Consider the following 20,292-nt stretch of genomic DNA (forward strand, 5'->3'; position numbering starts at 1 on the left):
AGTGTTACGAACAGAACTCTACTATCCGTTCCTAACTTACACACACATACTCCGAATGAGACTAACCAATATCAAACTTAATTGAACTAAGTATTTATACTAAGTCTTATCTTATTAATGGGCAAAACTACTAGGCTCCCAATACCATCTCTGATTAGACAACACTATCATAATTTAGTGTATATTTTAACACGGAGTATTTAGGTATTACTATACTTTTATCTTTCTCTTAATAATACTTATATTATTATTATTATTATTATTATTATCAGGTAATAGTAGATATATATCTCTTAACACATATAGAACCATATCTGGTTCACATATCGTATATCATCAAATACATTTCTAACACATAATCCAGGAAATAAGCATATAGTTCACATATAAACATTTCGACAAATATTTAATACGTTTAATTAATACTTATAGTAAAATCATGTCCATGAAAGGGACTATTGTTAGTCCCAAATCTGCTTGTGTATCAATCAGATCCGTTTGTGGTGCGGAATCCCAATCAAGCGAATAATGCTAGATCAAATGAAGAAGAAGGAGAAGAAGAATAATATGAATCTATGATGTATTCAAGATTGGAATGATGAACAATACACAAGATTCACACACACTTGCACCTTCTCTCTCTCTCTTGGTCGTACACTCTCTTCTGTTCATCAACCACTCCTCACCCACCTAACATCTATTTATATATACTTGGGGAACATGCGTCGTAGATGGGTTTACGCCGTGAACTGGTTTACGGCCGTAAACACTCACTTGGCCACACAGCCGCAAATGTATATTACATTACAGAAAAACCAGTTGCCTAGAAAAGCAAAGTATAAACCAATATTTTAGACCCAACAACTATGCACTCACTTGACATAGGTGGATGACTGGTGATTTGGGAAGAGCTTTGCCTAACACCTTAGCTTTACCTTTGACATGACCTACGTAGGATTTATACTGAGTCTTAGTGTAATATTCCTGGTGACTAATGATAGTCAAGATTCCTCACTAATCCCAATGTCTACATCAAGATCTATCAAGTAAGGAATAATTAGGTAGGATCATATCGAAGTTAGGGTCCATTTGGTATACATAATATACTGTTTGGAAATCTCACTTTAAACATCTCATTAAATCCAGCCTAGACATCACTCCCGTAAGTAGATCAATCAGTATAATGAATTGAAATCATTGATAATTCTTATTTGTAGATTCATAACGATGATTATGATTATAAATATAAGTTACCCTAAAAGCGATATAAGTGTAGCTTAACTTATAGAGATTTTCCTGACAAAAGTCCGGAAATTACACTGACATAACTCTGACTCGATAGCTTCCACTTGACGGGCTCTCAGAGACTATAGATCCTCGCTAGAATATCCTAATTGCTAAAGAAATTCGAGTTTTTATAAAAGAAATCTAGAGGGATTGCTCTGGTGGTGTGAGAGAACTGAATGGGGTTTGCCTGCTATTTATAGGCTGAAAATCCCATTTACGCGCCGCGCCTTTAGAGGTGTGCACCGCACCCTTCTGAAACGACGTTCCTCTCGCTTTGTGACATGTGGCATGCTCAAACTGGTTCTACGTGGTCCCCTTCTAAAAGCGTGCGTCGCGCCTTTTGTACGCATGCTGCAAAATGTGAATCTTGTAAATTCTGTAACTTCTTCATACGAGCTCCGTTTTTTGACATTTCTTATATCTATGCGCAGCTATCGACGGGATCTACAACTTTCATATGAGCTCCGTTTTGACGTTTCTTATAGTTATATTTTATATAGGCTTAGACTGTTAAAGTCCGTATAAAAATCATAACTTTCTAATATGATATCCGTTCTCGACTGTCTTTATATCGATGGATAGGTATTGACAAGATCTTAAACTCCCATTTAGATTGTTTTTCTTAACAATAAACCATTCTCAATTTTGGTTTCTGAGTCGGACACTGTTATACTGAAACTTTGAAAAATCTTAACTTCCTTATATGAAATCAGATTGGAGCGTTCTCTATATGCACACTCTTGGTTTTACGATTCCTATGACTTTTGTTTGCATTATTTATCCTAAATAACATTATATAAAAAACATCTATTTATCGTCGTGATGAATAATTATCCTATTACTCTTTAATCATCTAGCCCTATCTTACGGGCATTATAGAAACTTCCCTCTTTGTTCACATAATATAAGAGGTAACAAATTGCTTCTTGACTGAAAGTCTAATATCCGAACAACTAGGTTTAGCTTGAAAGCTAAAGGTGAACCATAATTGGGGAATCTAACTTTACTTACTTTCGGGTAAAGAAAATAAGAAAAAGGTGCCCTATCAGCAGATGCTTCAGCCGATGACTTAAGGCGTCTTGGCCAGACCATATCATATTTATTTGACATTCAACTTCAAAGCTAAGTGGTAAAGACACAAAATCCGATATCCGATAAACTAGGCCATTTCTCTTACGATCACTAATGACTCAACCGCGAATAATGAAAGAGTTTGACACTCGACCACGATGTGTCTCTGTTGTTGTAGATGACTATAATTCCACCGTTAGACAAAACTAGTAATAAATATATGGAATCCGCTTTTCACATAACTGCTTAGCTCTTGGACATCACTTGAAGTTTAAGCATAAGGATGTATTTAGGATTGATTGCGGAACCGAGCAGAGATAACCTCGGACGGACGGACATGATGGTTAGTTGCTTACTACGAGTAAGAACTTAGGTAGGAGATAAGAAAAAGGATAGGATATGAGAGTCTATTTCATCCGTCTTTTGATATATCCTTATAGTCACAATCATATTATTTGTATTAAAAGATACAAAGTCGGTGAGTAACATGACACAAAATGGTGATCAAAGATGAGTATACCATATGATTTAAAAACATCTATAATAAGAGTTTTTTCAAAAGCTATTTTAACCCAATTTTTTTTTCTTAAATTGAAATATATATAATGGAGCTTTTTAAAACCAAAGTTTTTTCAAATTGTTTGCTAATTAACAATATCTTCTTATGAGTTTTTGTATAGGTCCTATATTTTTTCACCTAATTGTAACTAAACAATTAAAAAAAACTCTATTGGAGATATAATAAGTTCGTTTCTTTTGAGTTTTATAATGAAAAAACACTTGAAAAACTTTCATATCGTCCACAACAAAAAAAATATATTCTTTTTAAACAAAAAACTTTAATTTGAAACTCTTTTTTATCCTCATTACTATGAGAAATTTTTTACTTTTGATTATCTATATTTTACTTTTATAGTTGCTTATTTGCTACAAGTTAGAAAAACTAGGGGTGAGCAAAAGCCACACCGCAACTAAAATTAACTGCATAAACCGTAACTGATAAACCGCAATCGCAATAAAAACTGATGGTGATGTTTTATGTTTTTCAAAAACCGATAAATTTACGGTACGGTGCGGTTATTAGTATTCAAAAACCGCAAAAGAATCGCACCGCACCGCATATGTTATATATTATTTTTTTATTAATTATTAATATACTAAATATTAAAAATAAGACAAGTTTCATAGATGAAAGAATGATGAAATTCTAGAAGACAAAAGTGTTGGTTTTTTGTTATGTTTAACTTTGAAAAATGATGAAATTTCACAATTTTAAGATATTTATTGTTAATTACTAGTGATTTCATATTTTTAAGATATTAGTTATTTGTGATTTTAGTTAATTGTCTTATACCTTATTCTTTTTTTTATTATTATTATTACAAGTAATATGTTTGAACTCTAAACTGTGGTTAAAAACCACACAAAATAACCATACCAAATCTATGCGGTTAATAACCGAAACACAAAAAAAAAAATAAAACCGCACCGCAAAAATAATCGCACCAAACGGTTTTGAAAATGGATTAACCGCATTTACGGTTAGTGGTGAGGTTTTGACTAATAACCGCACCAAACCGCACCGCAGTCGCCCTAAAAAAAACTATAAGACCCATCCATCATCGAAAAAGCCTAAGAAAAAAACTTGCTAATCAGTAAGCTTAGTGAAAAAGCTTTAGTTTGAAAAAACTCTTTTAATAGCTTTTTCAATTTTCAAAATCTTTTTTTTGCTTGAAAAATTCATACTATATCATGATGCTCTAAGCTAACTTATTTTGTTGACATTTAGTGTTTGATGAGACAAATAAATTAGTTTATAAAATAGTTTTTTTTAATACTTATTATAAGGTAATGAGATTTTTTTTAATTATATTATTATATGTCATTGATTTTTAATTATATATATGAATATCTATTCTAGTAAATGAAATTTTTTTTGCCACATGTCATACTCACATTGATTTGGTCACATGTCATTTTGTGGTTAATTTCAATTAAATTTTTTTCACATGACATTTTGTGGTTTTTTCCATTTTATTAAATTTACATAATATTAAATATAATAATTGTAATAAATGTAATAATAAATGTATATAAATTTTAATAATTGACTTTCCTTCTAATTTCAACATTTCTAAATTAAAACTTCATTAGTTTCATTTGTTTATTTATCCAAATTATTTGTTTAAATTTAAAAGAGAAAAAAAAACACTTCAATTTTAATAATTCAGTATTTTTTTAATTTTTTTATAAATTCAAACTTTTTCAAATGTTTAGAATTTTTGCATTTAAAAAATTTTAAATGAACCCACGTAATACATGAGTTTTACACCTAGTTTGTTATATTTAGGACAAACTTATCAATTATTTATTAACCAAATATTCATAATTATTTTTATTTTTTTGGTTATGACATTATTTTTAAAATATAAAAGACAATAACAGAAACAAAAATAAAATATTTTATTCATTTTACTTTTGGTGGAAATTGGTAAAGTTTGAAGGTAGAAATTCAAAAGATGAAAACAAAAATAAAGTTTGAAGGTACAAAATCATGAACGAAAACCTATTCCTTGGATGCTTACAGAAAGGAAAGATGGGATCCTCCATCGCCATTATTATTATTATGTCTTCGATTTCAAGAAATTAACAGAACTCTCTTTCTCTCTCATGTTCATGTCTTCTTCTTTTATCTAATCTCTCTCTCTCTCTCTCTCTCTCAGAAGCCCATGTCCATTTTCGTCCCAGAAAATCCAGGTACTTTCTCTCTCTATACATACAAACATATGTCATATGTCCATCTATGTATAGATCTCTTCCGACTTACATGCTTCTTCAGTCTTCTGATTTTTACATTCATCTTTAATCTTGTAATGGGGAAACAAGTAGTTGTGTGAAGAACACTGCTTACATTCAACAATTTTAGTGGTAATTTTGTAGCCTCCGATTCCAAATTTGAGAATTTTAGGTCTTTTTATGATCTGGGTTTTCTTCTATTTTTATTTTCCATTTTCTTTGTGATGAATTTGCAGATCTTTATTTAGGTTTCAGATCTGGGCATCCCATTCTTAGATCCCTTTTCGGTCCTCTTATGAATACACATGCTGTTCTTGAATTTGCTTGTCGCCCATTGGATTCTCGTATATGTATGTTAATTATAGATGTAATTTCAACTTGGGGCAATGAATGTTCGCTTTTCTCGAAAGTCTGTTCAAGATTTTCTTTAAAAGTTTCAACTTTTTTAACCCATTTTGAGATTAGATCATAACGAAAATTGTTGTTCGATTAGGGTTTTTTTTTTTTTTTCTGTTTAACGATTTACCTAAAAGGAAATTGACTTTATTATTTTTATTTTTATCTCTCAATACATCGTATATCATTGCAAACTAAACACAGTTATTGAAAAACAAGCGATTTTGTCTATAATCACTTGTTCTTGCTAGGTTTAGTGTCTATTTTCCATTTTCACAACAAAGATTATTCGATCACAACAATAATCACATTATGATAGTACTAAGGTTGATTTATTATGTAGTAAAAGGTGTTCTTTTTTGTTTAGGGATAAATCCAATAAATGGCAATGTACTTCGGTTTATTTGTTTATCATAGCATCTTACTTTTAATTATTTCTTTTACAACATTGTGCTTTAATTTTATTCTTCTTAATACATTGTAATTTGACATATCTACCCACTTATAGCAGTGTACTCAAATCTTTTTCTTATTAAAACCTTATACCTTGAAAAATCTTAGCCAATTATAGCACTGTAATTTCAGTCTTTTTCTTATTAAAAGTTATACCTTGAAAAATCTGCCCAATTATAGCATTGTACTTTTAGTCTTTTTTCTTATTAAAACGTTGTATTATGAAAAATCTATCCAATTATAGCATTTACTTCCAATTTTTTCCTTATTAAAACATTCTACTTTAAAAAATCTACCCCATTTTAACATAGAAAATTGTTTTGTATTTCGATGAAATAACTATAACCCAATAGATTTTTCAAATTACAATACTGTAATAGGAAGAAGCTATAATACACAAATTACAAAGTACATTATCATGCATTTAATCCTTTCTTTTATGGTAGGTAGAGGAAAATGTTTATTGTTTAACAATTTTTTTCTTGAACATTTGATCAATGTTTATAGTTTGCTACTTTCTGTAATAATATCTAGTCTCCATTTTTTCATCTTGTTTTAGGTTTATTATTGGCTTCAAATTCAACAGTTTCCACTATGATCAAGCAATTTCTCGCAAAAATCCCTCGGAAATCATCAAAATCCAACACATCAGATCCCGATGGGGGCAGTTCTTCAAGTAGCATAACAAATGACGTAAGCAACAACAATGGCTTCCTCAACACATACAACGCCATTTCAAGTCGATTAAACACCGTTAAAAAAATGTCTTCCTCGATTTTCCCAGCCAGCATCATGCCAGCTGGCGAAATGATCGATCCACGTGTCCCCTTCAAAGATGTCCAAAATTCCGATAAACTAAGACTACTCATCAGTAAGTTAAATCTTTGCTCAAAATTATATGATTTCAGTGATCAAAATCAAGATTCTATCGAGAAAGACATAAAGCGACAAACTTTATCAGAAATCATCGATTTTCTCTCATCCGAATCCCCAAAACTCACCGAACCCGCGATGTTTTCCATTTGTAAAATGTGCGGGAACAATCTATTTCGCGATTTCCCGCCAAAAAACTCGGTTTTTTTACAACGTGGTGAAACGGAAGATGAAGAACCGTGTTTTGATCCCGCATGGTCGCATCTACAACTTGTATACGAGATTCTCGCTCGATTTCTAACCCAAACTTCCCTCGATCCAAAAATTGCCAAACAATATATCGATCACTCGTTCATATTAAGATTACTCGATCTTTTTGACACTGAAGATCCTCGAGAACGCGACTGTTTGAAAGCGATTTTGCACAGGGTTTATGGTAAATTTATGGTTCATAGACCCTTTATTCGGATGGTTGTGAGCAATATTATATACCGATTTGTTTTTGAAACTGAAAAACACAATGGGATTGCTGAATTGCTGGAGATTTTTGGGAGTGTGATTAGTGGGTTTGCGTTGCCATTGAAGAAAGAACACAAGATGTTCTTACTTAGGGTTCTTGTTCCTCTTCATAAACCGAAATCTGTGGGGGTTTATCATCATCAGTTGACTTATTGTGTTGTTCAGTTTGTAGAGAAAGAACCGAAATTATCAAGTGATGTTATAAAAGGATTGTTGAAATTTTGGCCTGTTACAAGTAGTCAAAAACAATTGATGTTCTTGAGTGAGTTGGAAGAGTTGCTTGAAATGATTCATACGGATGAGTTTGAGAAGATTATGGTTCCTTTGTTTAGACGTATAAATTGCTGTCTTCGTAGTTCTCATTTTCAGGTAATTTTTCAAAGTTTTTGTAGTTTACCCAAAGGGTATTTTAGACATTTGACTAATAGAATTTTTTTTTTTTTAAAACGTGTAGGTGGCTGAACGAGCACATTTCTTATGGAACAACGAACACATACTCCATCTTATCATGTGTAATCGACAGGTGATCATGCCTCTTGTTTTCTCCTCTTTAGAACAAAACTCCCAAAAACATTGGAGTAGGACAGTTGTCAACCTTGCACAAAACATGATGAAAATGTTGGACGATGTTGACCATGAGTTGGTGGTGTCATGCCAAGGGCGGGTGGAGGAGGACAAGTCAACGTTGACCGTGGCGGCTGAGCGGCGGCGGTTGACTTGGGAGCGCCTTGAAAGTGTTTCAATCATGGAAGAAACCGCGACTACTTGTGTTGTTTCTTGCTAGCAAAAGTCATATGTAATAGGAAACCGGTTTTGCTTTAGATTTCTTCTTGTGTTTTTTTTAAAGGGAGAAGAGCGAAACCGGGCCCGCTTTGTGGCTGCTAGTTATTTGTGGAGTTTGAGGATGTTCTTGGGGATGTTTGGTGTTAGCTCTTGAGGATGTTCTTGTTGGATGAAAATAAAGAGTATTTGTTGGTTGTTTTAACACTTTGTTTTGTATATGAATTTGGTCATGTGAATCCAATGTTAGTAGTGATTGCACCTTGGTTGTTGCGTTTGTTATACTAGACATGATTGGATGGGGTTAGAGAGGCTTTTTAGGTATATATTAGATGATGAAAAACATTAGGATATTTATTTGGTGCTGATGTTTTGATAATGTTTTAGACAAATATTCAAAATAACCAGAAATTTTGAAGTTGAGATGGTTGGAAATTCCAGTAAAAATCAAAATTGTTAACCACAAAAACCTAAAAGTAAAAAGAAGAAAAAATCTATATGGAAATTACCTACAAATTCGAAATTATTCAAAATGAGATCAACTTTTGCTTTCTTTGATGGCTGTCATCCCCACTCCTCTGTAACTAACTTTTGACAACTTCTTTCAATATTCGTTGTGTAGCCACTAAAGAAAGCAATTTGTGGTAGGAAGAGAGAGGGTGACTTGTTTCCTCATTCTTGTTTCAAACCACCAAGAAATCCAATTTGTTTCTAGTTTAGGTGATGGTAATATATAGTTTTTAGGAGGGTTAGGTATGAGGTATTTGTAGTAACTGGAATTAAAATCCGAGTTGTAAAACATAGGGAATTTAATGTCAGTGAAATTCAGCAAAAGACTTAAATAAAAGGTTCAAAAGGAGTGTTGTTAAATGAACTTCCAAAGAGTGGTTTAACATCAACAACCTAATCCCTAGAAAATTACACAAACATTATAACAAAAAGCATAGCCAATCGATGTATATTGAAATCTCGAACTTCACAATTGATGTAACTCATCATGTCATCTTCAACAAACCTTATTGGTATGTAGAATGGAGTTATGGAATTTTGGAACGATAATAGGTTTACCTTTCAATGCAAGGAAATAATTTTTTTTTTTTGTTTCTGTTTTTTGGAAACGCAAGAAAGAAACAATCTGACATTGCAAAAATGGAACGTTCTCTTCCTTTCTTGTGATTACATTTCAGTAATTTGTCCATACTTATCACTTTTCTAAGCTATACATACATACATACATACATACATACATATACGTGTCTGTTTGTGTGTTGCATTTTCGCAAATGCTAGAGCAGGAATCTTGGAATTTTTAAGAGATGAAAATGAATCCATACAAGGTTTTATTAAACAAAAAATAGTACAACACATAGGAGAAAAACAACATTAAGGAACCCAAATTCACAAGACAATATCATGCGCAATAATAGGATAATCAACCGGATCTCTAACAATTTCATAAACGAACAAAACTAAAGATGGTATCCATAGACCATTGATGAAAGATCGTTGATCACGTGGGTGATTCTTCCATACATAAAGAGCAATTATTTGAGGAACCATAAAGTAATCTTGAAGCATATAAACATGATACCTTAACAAATCCATCATTAATTTCACATAATAATCTTTTGTTGATTCACCTTGTAATGGATTAAGATATATCCAAATCCCATGCTCAACCATTATAAGGAGAAGATAACACATGTAGAAACCTAAGGTCATCATAAGGATCTTCTTCTCACTCGGAGTTGACTCGTCTTGACTCTTAAGTGCTTTTCGAGCTTTCAATACAATATGAGAGATCTTAGCCATGAGGAACATAGAAACTAGAACAAGAAACCTTGTAAGATAATCAATAATGCTTAAATATCTTTTGTAACTTTGATGATCATAAGGTTGATTCTTGTAATATTGAGTTTCTGATGAAATGAACATGATTTCTTTGCCATTTATCAAGTTAATACCATATCCGATGATCCATAACCCTAGCATGGTAAGAGATATATAAGCAAAAGGCTCAATGGACTTCCTCATTTTCCTCATTTTGTTCAATATGTGTGCATTGAACACCAAAAGAAGAAAAACCCGCAAATACCCTTCAAAGAGTTTACGAAAGATTACATTTTTTTCATGCTTTTTGTCATGAATCATGAAGGTTTGCAAGCGTATTGTCTTGAAATGGTAATTATCCTCTTCGTTTCTTTGGCTTCTAATGGTGATCTTTGCAGTTGGATTAATCAACCATCTTGTGTTAACACATGAGTATTCAATTCCAACTTCAATCAAACAATCTAATCCTCTTTCAAGATCCACATGATCGTACGACACTTTCCTACACCCAATCAAATACATTTTCCCTACACTTTGATCATATAAACCCTCCAAATATAACTTTGAGACATGTTGGTAGGATTCTTCCTTGACCTTTCTTGGGTTTTCTACTATATAAAGATTCATCGATATGTTGAACACCTCATTCTTGGGAGCTTCATAGAAATGGTTGTCATTTGTTCTAAATGATCCACCAAAAGACAAAACCTCTACTCTCACAAAAGTCTCGGAGCTTGAAAAAGTATCAATCCTTAGATCATTTAAAAGGTGAAAAATCCCATCTTTTTCTTCCTCAAGTGTAGGATACCAAAAAAGTGATTTCCTAATATAATTCAACAACCAAGGTTCTTGGATTCTTTCTTGAAATTCAATGGCTAAATCACTTTTTGAGTAATTGTACGAAAGATACGCGTTACTATACCAACCATCTTCATATAAACCAGGAGAAAGCATTTCAAGTCCAAAAAAAACAGGGTGGTAAAAACCGGTTTGACTTTTCAAACCATATATACTTCCAAAAACAACATTTCTTTGTTTAATAGAGAAAGATTTTGGGAAGTATAACAAAACCCCAGTGTCACATTTCACAAGCGTGGGACCCAAACATCCAGTCATCGAGAGCAACCCAGTTGAGGGATTCCATGTTCCTTTGACCGATAAAGTCAACGAAGATAAACCCGTTCTTCTTGCTGCCAAATGTGGGTCCATACTAGCAGGATACATTCTTAAAACTCCAGAAACCTTTTCTTCTTTGCATATGATGTTTTGCATGAGAATCCTTAAATTCTCATTGTTTCTATCAACAAGTTGAATCTCATTCCCTAAAAGAAAGGGACCAACTTTGTCTTGGAACCCGTTTTGGCCCCCGAGTTTTAAATTTGGCATAACTCTATATGCTTTATGTTCAAAAGACTTGAGAATTTTACAAAATTCAGAGTTGTTAAACTTGTTGACACCATCTTCTACCATTGCATCTTGTAGTGGATTTTGGTCGAAAGATTCAGATTCTGAAATGAGATCTTCAGAATTACTAGAAAAGATACCCAAGTGGGAAGTTATGTGAACGTTGTCAAAGTACTCAAAATCATCCTTTTTGTTCAAACTTTTCATTTCTCCATGGATTTGCTTGATTGAAAAAGGTGAAGTTTTCGGGTACTTAAGAACAAGAAAGATTTTGTCATGTGGGAGGATGACATGATCTTCATTGTAGGGGTTTCTAAGATTGTAATATGATGTCATGTCATCGGATTCGTATCTGGTTGGAACTTTCTTAAATGGGAAAGTTGAATTACCCAACAAACATACCAAATTTTTTCCACCCTCTGTTTCAAGATAAAAACCTTCAAAATCAACTCGAAGAGCAGACATACCAGGCTTTTTATGAAACTTTAAAAAGGGTTCAGAAATTACTGTGCTATTTCTTGTTATGCCAATTGATAGAACCCCACTGATGCTGATTGTGTTTTTCGGGTGGTGGGATGAAGTGGAGCTAACATTTTTAACCTCGAAGCTAACAATTTTCCATGGGGAGATGAATGATGACGTGGCATGTGACATGTCACTGTCATCAAAGGGCATCAAGGGTGCTCCATAGGAGTCCTGTTCCCAATCTCCATTGAAGAAAGAAAGCTCATTTTTAAGCCTAGAAGCCCAATTATCATCAGATTCTAACTCAGAAGCTGATGATATAAAAGGGTTGCAATGCTTCTTGATTTCAGTTAATCGAGTGTAGTTATGAATGAGTAAATGGTCAATAGGGAATGAAAAGTCATCATAAGAAGCTGCATCACTCAAAGGAAGAAACAATAGCAGGGTCCAAACACTTAGAACTTGGAGTCCCATAGAACAATTGGCTAAATTTCAGATTAAACAAAGATATTCAAAGAAGAAAAGTGCATGAACAATGGCTATATATAGAACAACAAAAAAAAGGCTTAGACTTTATGGGGAAACGAATATGTTGAACATCAAACCTGAAAGAATGGAGGGTTGTTCCAAATTTCTCTCTATCATTAAACCTGGTTCTTCTTTCAAAGAGTAACTGTAAATCAGAGAAGAGGAAGTATCAATAGAACTCTTGATAGTTCAAGGTTGGAAAAAACTAAGTTCAAACACACAAAGGAAGCATTTTTTTTTATTAAGGAAGTATCAAAATCAATAAATCATGAGCACATGCGAAGAAGATGATAGGAAGTCTCCCAGAGTTGACTTGTAATTTATTATTATGGTCAGTTGTTCGACGAATATGATTACAACATGTGAAAGTCTTCCCATTTGAAATCCTTCTTCTGATCATGATTATAATATTAGCTCATCAATTGCATTTGTTCGAAAGAGTTGTGTGATTGGGCCTTAAAGTGTTTGACGCATTTTATCAAACACCTAGTACGCTGGCTTCAGTTCAGAATACGATTGGTGTCTACTTCAAGTGTTTATGGGTACAATTACTGTAAATTGTTGAAGAAAATAATTGTGTGATCTGTAAGACACGAACGAGTAATATTTTTAGGTAAGAAATTCAATCAAGTTCCCACATCTCTGATAAATCTTGACTCTAGTTTTAAGCTTCTAGGCATTTAGCTTAAGTCCAGGCTTTTTTTTATGTTCAGATCCACGATATTATAATACCATCAATATCCATTTTTATTCATTGTCTAATTTGATACGAAATTGGTTATATAAAATCACAGCTGCAAATTGAAATCTCTATTCTAATAAATAAATAGATTTATTCTCCTACTAGGTGTGAGACCCGTGTATTACACGGATTTATTAAAAATAAAAATTTAATATCAATATATAAACATAAAATATTTTATAAAGTAATACTTTACATAACAAAATGTAATATTTTAAAACATTTGCAAAAGAAATTAAATCGTTTACAGTATTTATGACAATTTATTATCAAATTAATATGATGGTTTTATTTCCTTATAGAATCCATTACAATTTTATAGAATTTTATTTTAAGAAAATGAAAATTCCTAAAAAATGACAAGTGAAAAATAAAAATTTTAAAACTCCCACAAAATGACAAGTGTCAAAATGAAGGAAAAGATGACATGTGGCAAAAAAAACATTCATTTATTAAAGATGATTGACAAGTGTCATTATATTAGACCTCATCATTAATATTAAATGTCTCATATCATGCCATTTGTCAACATATTAATTATCCATTTCAAATTTTAAAATTTAAATTTCCCATCCTAATTATATTAAATTTTAAACTTTTTCACTTTAATTATATTAAATTAATAACATTAGATTAAAAAATAAAATAAAATTGATACAGATTATAAGGTGATATAACTTCATGTATTTATTTAAATCAACGATTATAATTTTATATAACAAAAAAAATATCTTTTAAGTAATAATTTATTTAAAATAATTGATTAATAATTTTGATTTTTTAATATGAAAGTTTAATTAATTTTATAACTGTGGTTCTCACGGGTTATAAACTAGTTATATATATATATATATATATATATATATATATATATATATATATATATATATATATATATATATATATATATATATATATATATATATAGAGGGTTGGGTTGATTTGAGACTACCTATATTTTGTGAGACATGAGGACTAAATCTTAGCCCTTGATCAAAATTGATATGTGGTTCAGATTTAATTAAAAAAAAAACTGGCGGTGGCAGTTTGTGTAAATAACACAAACTTTGTAATTAACTAGAATACACGGAGGGGTAGAAACGTAACTCGACACATTCACAAACGCATTCATATGCTTTTCATTTTTCAAAACCCTTTCATCGATCGAAAACCCTTCCATCACAAATTTGTTTCAGATTAACCCTAAATCGAAATTGAAAAGTCGAGTTCTTTATTCTGATTCTAGCTCGAGTTCATCCTCTAATTCATACTCGAAAACAAATCCTAATTGATTCACGTAGCAAAAAACGAACAGAAAACCCTCGATCAATCTCGATTATCAACAAATTCTTATTCCTTCTGATTCGTAATTTCAACCTTCTTATTCAATCTCGACTATCAGCCATTCCTTCACAAAACAGGTATTAATTCAAGCTGTTCAAATTTTGGATTGTGTAATTGAACCACTGAATAATTCGGGTTATACAGATTCTGAGTCGAATAACCCTAGCATATCAAATCAAAACGACATATCATATCCTTGTTGTTAACCATTCTTCCAATTGAAGCAAAGTGAAGCAAAGTTTCTCAGAGAGAGTTAATTTTGGTTTCTTGTTTAAAAAAACCGAAGATCAAATCTAGAAGATCGCTAAGGAATCAAAATCATATATACAGGTTCTTTCTTTCCTTAATCTATCATCCCTTAAATTCACATAAACCCTATCCTTCTAAATAGAAGGAATCAACGACCATTTAAAATCATAAACCTTAATTATGTTATTCAGATTGTTTCATTCTAGTTTTAAGAATCGAATTTAGAACTCATACCCATTAAAGGCTTTGATTCATCTTTCAATAATGTCTTGTTCGAGAGAATCAGATTCCAATTCCCCTTCTCAGTATAAAAGATGAGTTACCAATGTCATCAGATGAAGTAGAACAATATTTGATAACTTAATATTCTAGGTATTTTGATTTGTAAGTTAGGTGTTACTTTATAAATTTGATTTCAGATGTTATTTTATTGATTAACCAAATGTTACTGCTTACTTTGATAAGTCAAAACTATAATATGTTTTGAGAATTTGTTATTCTATCTTGACATAATCAAATTCATCTCTTTATGTTTTAATTCAATAATATCTTATTCAGATTTGGATTCTAGATAATATAGATTCTAAATCATCTCTTGTAATAGGCTTCAGGAAGTTATTATTTTATTTATTCAAATTTATGAATTATTTTTCTGAAATTTATATTGTAGTTATGCTTAGTGTTTGATCTAGATTCACTATAGTTGGGGCTAGAAATGAACTTCTTTATTGTAGTTTCTGTAGCTAGGATTAGTGTTTAATACACATCGAAAGTTAAAGAAGTTGTTGGTTTAGGTTGGTGGTGTCTATTAACATAAAGGTCTGATTAGGTGATTAGGTTATTTGATCTTTTGTATTTTATATAATATTAAATCTCTTGTTTGAATTATACTAGATATTACTAATCGAAATTAAAGGAATATAAACTTTATTTGGAGTCAGTACCATGTGGACAATTATGTTTTTTTGTTATTTTATCTCATAGATTCTACTTTGTGTATTGTTAATAATGCCTTGATCATATAAGATTTGTGTAAAATTAAATGTGAAAATAAAATAAAATTCTCTAATTGTAAATTATTTATTAAACAATTTTCATGTTGTTAATTATTGTCAGAATGTTAGAATATTCTAGTATAATGAATTGTTTGTTTATATCCTAGTTTTATTGTTTTAATAAAAGTATGGTTTATTAGGGATGTCAAAAACCCCCGCGGGACCCCAATACCGTACGAGAATAATTTTTTAAAAAATTCGGGAGCGGGAGCGGGGGCGGGGGCGATATTAACTCCCGTTTATTTTCGGGACCGGGGGCGGGAGTGAGTATTTCCGTCCCGTACTCCCGCGGGGACGCTGTTTATATTTATATAAATATATATATATATATATATATATATATATATATATATATATATATATATATATATATATATATATATATATATATATATTTAATGGAAAATTAGGGCTTCTCGCAAGTCGCAATCTCGCTTTCTTCCGTGTTCCGTCAATACTTCCGAGTTCCGTCTCCACTCTCCAGTCTTCAGTTAACTTCACAATACGAATGGCGGAATGGGGAATGGCGACTTTCTATCTTCGAGGACTTCAGCTTCCTTCCCGTTCCCGTAGGCGGTAGGACCCGACGAGGCGACGACGCGTACTCCGATTGGCGACTGCGACTGCGACTTCTCCAAGTCTCAACCTCCCACCGGTAACCTGCGACTTCAGCTTTCTTCCGTCACCGTCGTCGACGGCTTCCGCATTTGATGGTAATGTACCCCTTCCTTTGCCTCACGATTTCTGTAATTTTGTTTCTCAGTCACTGATTCTGTTGCTATCAATTTCTACCCCTTGCTACTATCAATTTGTATTGCTTGCAATTAAGCTCTTTCGGGTTTCATAATTTCATACAGTGTATCACAATTGATATCATAAATCGTTTTACATCAGAACACGATTGATATAGAACTCGATTTATATTGCTGCTTGCTGCTATCAATGACTTATACAATGTAATTATGTTGCTTGCTATCAATGACTTATACAGTGTAATTCAATTTATATTGTTGTTTGCAACCTTTTAGCACTAATAAAAAATCATAAAATGTTCTCCTTAGAACTTGGTTCTTTCTTAGATTTGATTGTCTCATTTCTTTAAATCTTGTATAATCTATGATCCTTGCACCAAATCTTGTGTCCCTAAATCTTTAAATCGATTTACATCAGAACACAATTTATATAGAACTCGATTTATGTTGTTGCTTGCTGCTTACATGTACTTATCAATTTATAAAATCCAATTTTAAGCCGGGGAACCGGGGGAACGGGGGCGGGACCGGGGGCGATGGAGGTAACCGGGGGCGGGAGCGGGGGCTGTGTAAACGGGGGATCCGGGGGCGGGAGCGGGGGTGGGGGCACCTATTACTGCTCCCGTTTGCCCCCGTTGACATCCCTATGGTTTATGTTTTGATACAGTTGAAATGAAGAAACTACTAAATCAAGGGAAAAATGAGTTTTTCATCCTAAAAGAAAGAATGTTGAACAATTTCTATCATCGGAAATACATAAAGGCAAAAAAGTCATACTTTATAATACCTCGTCTGATAGCTCGTCATATGATCAAGACGCATCAACAGAATATGAACAAGTACATTTGACATTATAGTTGTAATTTTAGAATATATGTTGTATAATGTCGATATTCAGTTATGTATTTACAAGAATAGTACTTGTAATGTTTTAATTTTGTGTCATGTAATGTCAATAACATCTTTCTCTACATGAGTTTATATAGTTTATATGTATAACATTCTATTGAAATTAGACTTTTTTATACTCTTATAAAATAATGTTCTACGATATTCTAAATTATATATAAAATATTATAAAAAGGAGATGTATGTTATTCTAATACAATAATGTTATATGTTATTTGTTATCATAAATTATAGGCTAACTGCAAACATGTATAAAATTAGAATATTCTAAAAAAAATATGTTGTATTTAGATATAGAATATATTTACAAAATAATGTTATAATTTGATCGGTAACATGTATAGAACTATAATATTACAGTTAGAATATTCTAATTTCTAGAAGATGTTTTAAGTTGATTATTATGAATATTATGTTAGGGTAATATTATATGTTTTATGTTATAATACACATATGTATAATATTCTAGTATTCTAATATTATATGTTGTTTGTTCTTATAAGTGTATAACTAGAATATTCTAATAGAATAATGGTCTATGTTTTCAATTGAATAAGTTGATATATTAAATGAAAATAATGTGTATATGTAGAATATTCTAGTAGAATACTGTTATATGTTATCTGTTTTCAAAACTTATATTTAGAATATTCTAACAAAATAATGTTGTAGGATATTATAAGTTACATGTAGAGTATTCTGATAGAATAATACCTAATTAAATTTTGGGTTTTTAATACTCATTGATATGTTATTATTCTAGTTATTCTAAATGTTCCATATTTAATATTAGTTTGTTAAGATGTAATATTTCGAAATTGTGTGTAATATTCTAATATTAAAGTCTATTATTATAATATTTTGTAATGCGTAATATGAAATTATATTATGTAAGCATTCTGATATTATAAATTTCTACTTGATAACTTGATATTATACACATATGATTTGACGAGTTAGTTGTTGCTTTTTTATAGTAGATGTTATTTTGTTAGAACCTACTTGCTTTAATCATTTCATTAAAGTAATGTGTAATATTGTGATAGTATTTGACATACTGTAAGGTAATGTGAAATATTATGAAATTATGTGTCATATTATTATTTTAGACATTCTGGTTTTATTGGAAACAACTTGCTTCTAAAGTTTTTGTTACATAATATGTAATATATAATTTTAGATACTCTATTTTTTTGTTGAAAACGACTTGGTTTGAATATCTTTTGTGAAGTATTGTGATAGTACTTGATTAACAATTAAGTAATGTGAAATATTCTGAAATTATTTTTCATATTCTTAAAGCATGTGTCATATTTTTAAATTACGTTCATATTCTGATTTTAGAATATGTAATATTCTAAAATTAAAAGTTAATGTTACAAGATTATTGTTAGTTTAATGATTAATGTGTTGTTTATCAAGGTATAATTTTCATATTATAGTTGAATTCTAAATATCTTACATTAATTTTGTTTATTCAAATGAATCAAATAAAATAACAAGATCAAAAGCCAACAGAGTGGATGAAACTAAAACAAAGAATCCCAATGATTAGAAAAACACCGATAATTTGAAAACCATAAAACTCGATCACTGGGTTGTCTTGTTAGATAAAAGGATGAATATGAATCTCAGAAGGGTCCTACAAAGTTATAGTCAGATAACACTGGACCAAAAACCATAAAAAATATATTACATGTTTGTGACATATTAAATCTATTACATATTCATTAATCTCGACACTTGTAGTTGAAAACTTATAGCTTGAAATATTCAAGTTCCTTTCAAGTTGAGCTTCATCAGCTACAACTATCTGCAACCATAAATGAAATAATTGTTAGAATCGAGTATGGATACAATCAAAGATTTGAAAATGAAGTCTATAAGTGATCATACATCAGAATAATGTATTATGTAATGTAAGTGATCATACAAGACACAATGAATACATTGACAAAAAAATACACTGAATCTAATACTCTTTCTTGGTACATCCCCTTACTGCATATTAATAAGAATAATCGACATTCCTAACAGAGACATCCAACCTTTTGTGTTTGATGGAAAAAAGATTTAAAAAAAACTATAATAATGATCACATTCTAAAAACATATTATGTATACCATACACCTGAATTTACATATGGTAAATTTAAGAGCATCTAGTCTTTTCTTTAGCACAATCCTTTTCTACAACTTAACAAGAGCATATTCAAACAAAACTATGCTAAAAAGACATCTCCAATATTTTTTATTTTCGACAAAAAAATATGTTTTAACAAAACTATGGTAAATATAATATGAGTAGTAGTTAACATTACATTGTTTTACACCAATTGTGACTCATATTTTAAGAAGTATACTCCTATTCTTAAAGAAGACTTTAGTCATGGGAAAGAGGAATGATACATCAGACTCTTTGTTCATTCAGGATTTTCATCAAACACATAGAATGCATGTATAGTTTAAGAGAAATTGCTCGAGAACAGTAACTGCTGTGTATATACATTAGTAGTTTTACAGAAAAATCGCTAAATGATCTCAATTGATGATCGATTGTTGATGAAGTTTATGAAAAATATCATATATTGTAACTGCTGAAATTGATATCCAATGAAAAAAACATCAAACCTTGAAACTCTGTAGAAAACGTTATCAAATTGTTGATGAAGACAAGAATTTCTGAACATAAAGTGAAGTAATGATGAATTGTTTAAATCTTTGTCAAATCCATGTTGATTCGTGAAGCATAAAGTTGCAGAAGAAGGTATGAAGTTATCATCGATTCTGAAATCTTCATCCGCGATTGCTGAAATCTTCATGTAAAAGAGCTGAATTTAT

At 31.1% G+C, this 20,292-nt stretch overlaps 2 protein-coding genes across 2 annotated transcripts; one reads left to right on the forward strand and one right to left on the reverse strand.

Annotated features, from left to right (window-relative positions):
* Positions 1-4,892: 4,892 nt before the first annotated feature.
* Positions 4,893-8,436, forward strand: LOC145132176 (serine/threonine protein phosphatase 2A 57 kDa regulatory subunit B' kappa isoform-like). Its single transcript, XM_079066877.1, has 3 exons — positions 4,893-5,115; positions 6,563-7,764; positions 7,850-8,436. Exons 1-3 carry the CDS (start codon positions 5,088-5,090, stop codon positions 8,177-8,179), a joined length of 1,560 nt encoding a protein of 519 aa, XP_078923003.1. The 5' UTR covers positions 4,893-5,087; the 3' UTR covers positions 8,180-8,436.
* Positions 8,437-9,572: 1,136 nt separating this feature from the next.
* Positions 9,573-20,273, reverse strand: LOC145131224 (uncharacterized). Its single transcript, XM_079065947.1, has 3 exons — positions 20,083-20,273; positions 12,479-12,546; positions 9,573-12,358 (listed from the first exon to the last, which is right to left on the reverse strand). The coding sequence occupies exons 1-3, from the start codon at positions 20,271-20,273 to the stop codon at positions 9,573-9,575; spliced, it is 3,045 nt and encodes a 1,014-aa protein (XP_078922073.1).
* Positions 20,274-20,292: the final 19 nt, after the last annotated feature.

The sequence above is a fragment of the Lactuca virosa genome, chromosome 8, assembly GCF_052849685.1.
Source record: "Lactuca virosa cultivar CGN04683 chromosome 8, Lactuca_virosa_CGN04683_v6, whole genome shotgun sequence".
NCBI classification, from domain to species: Eukaryota; Viridiplantae; Streptophyta; class Magnoliopsida; order Asterales; family Asteraceae; genus Lactuca; species Lactuca virosa.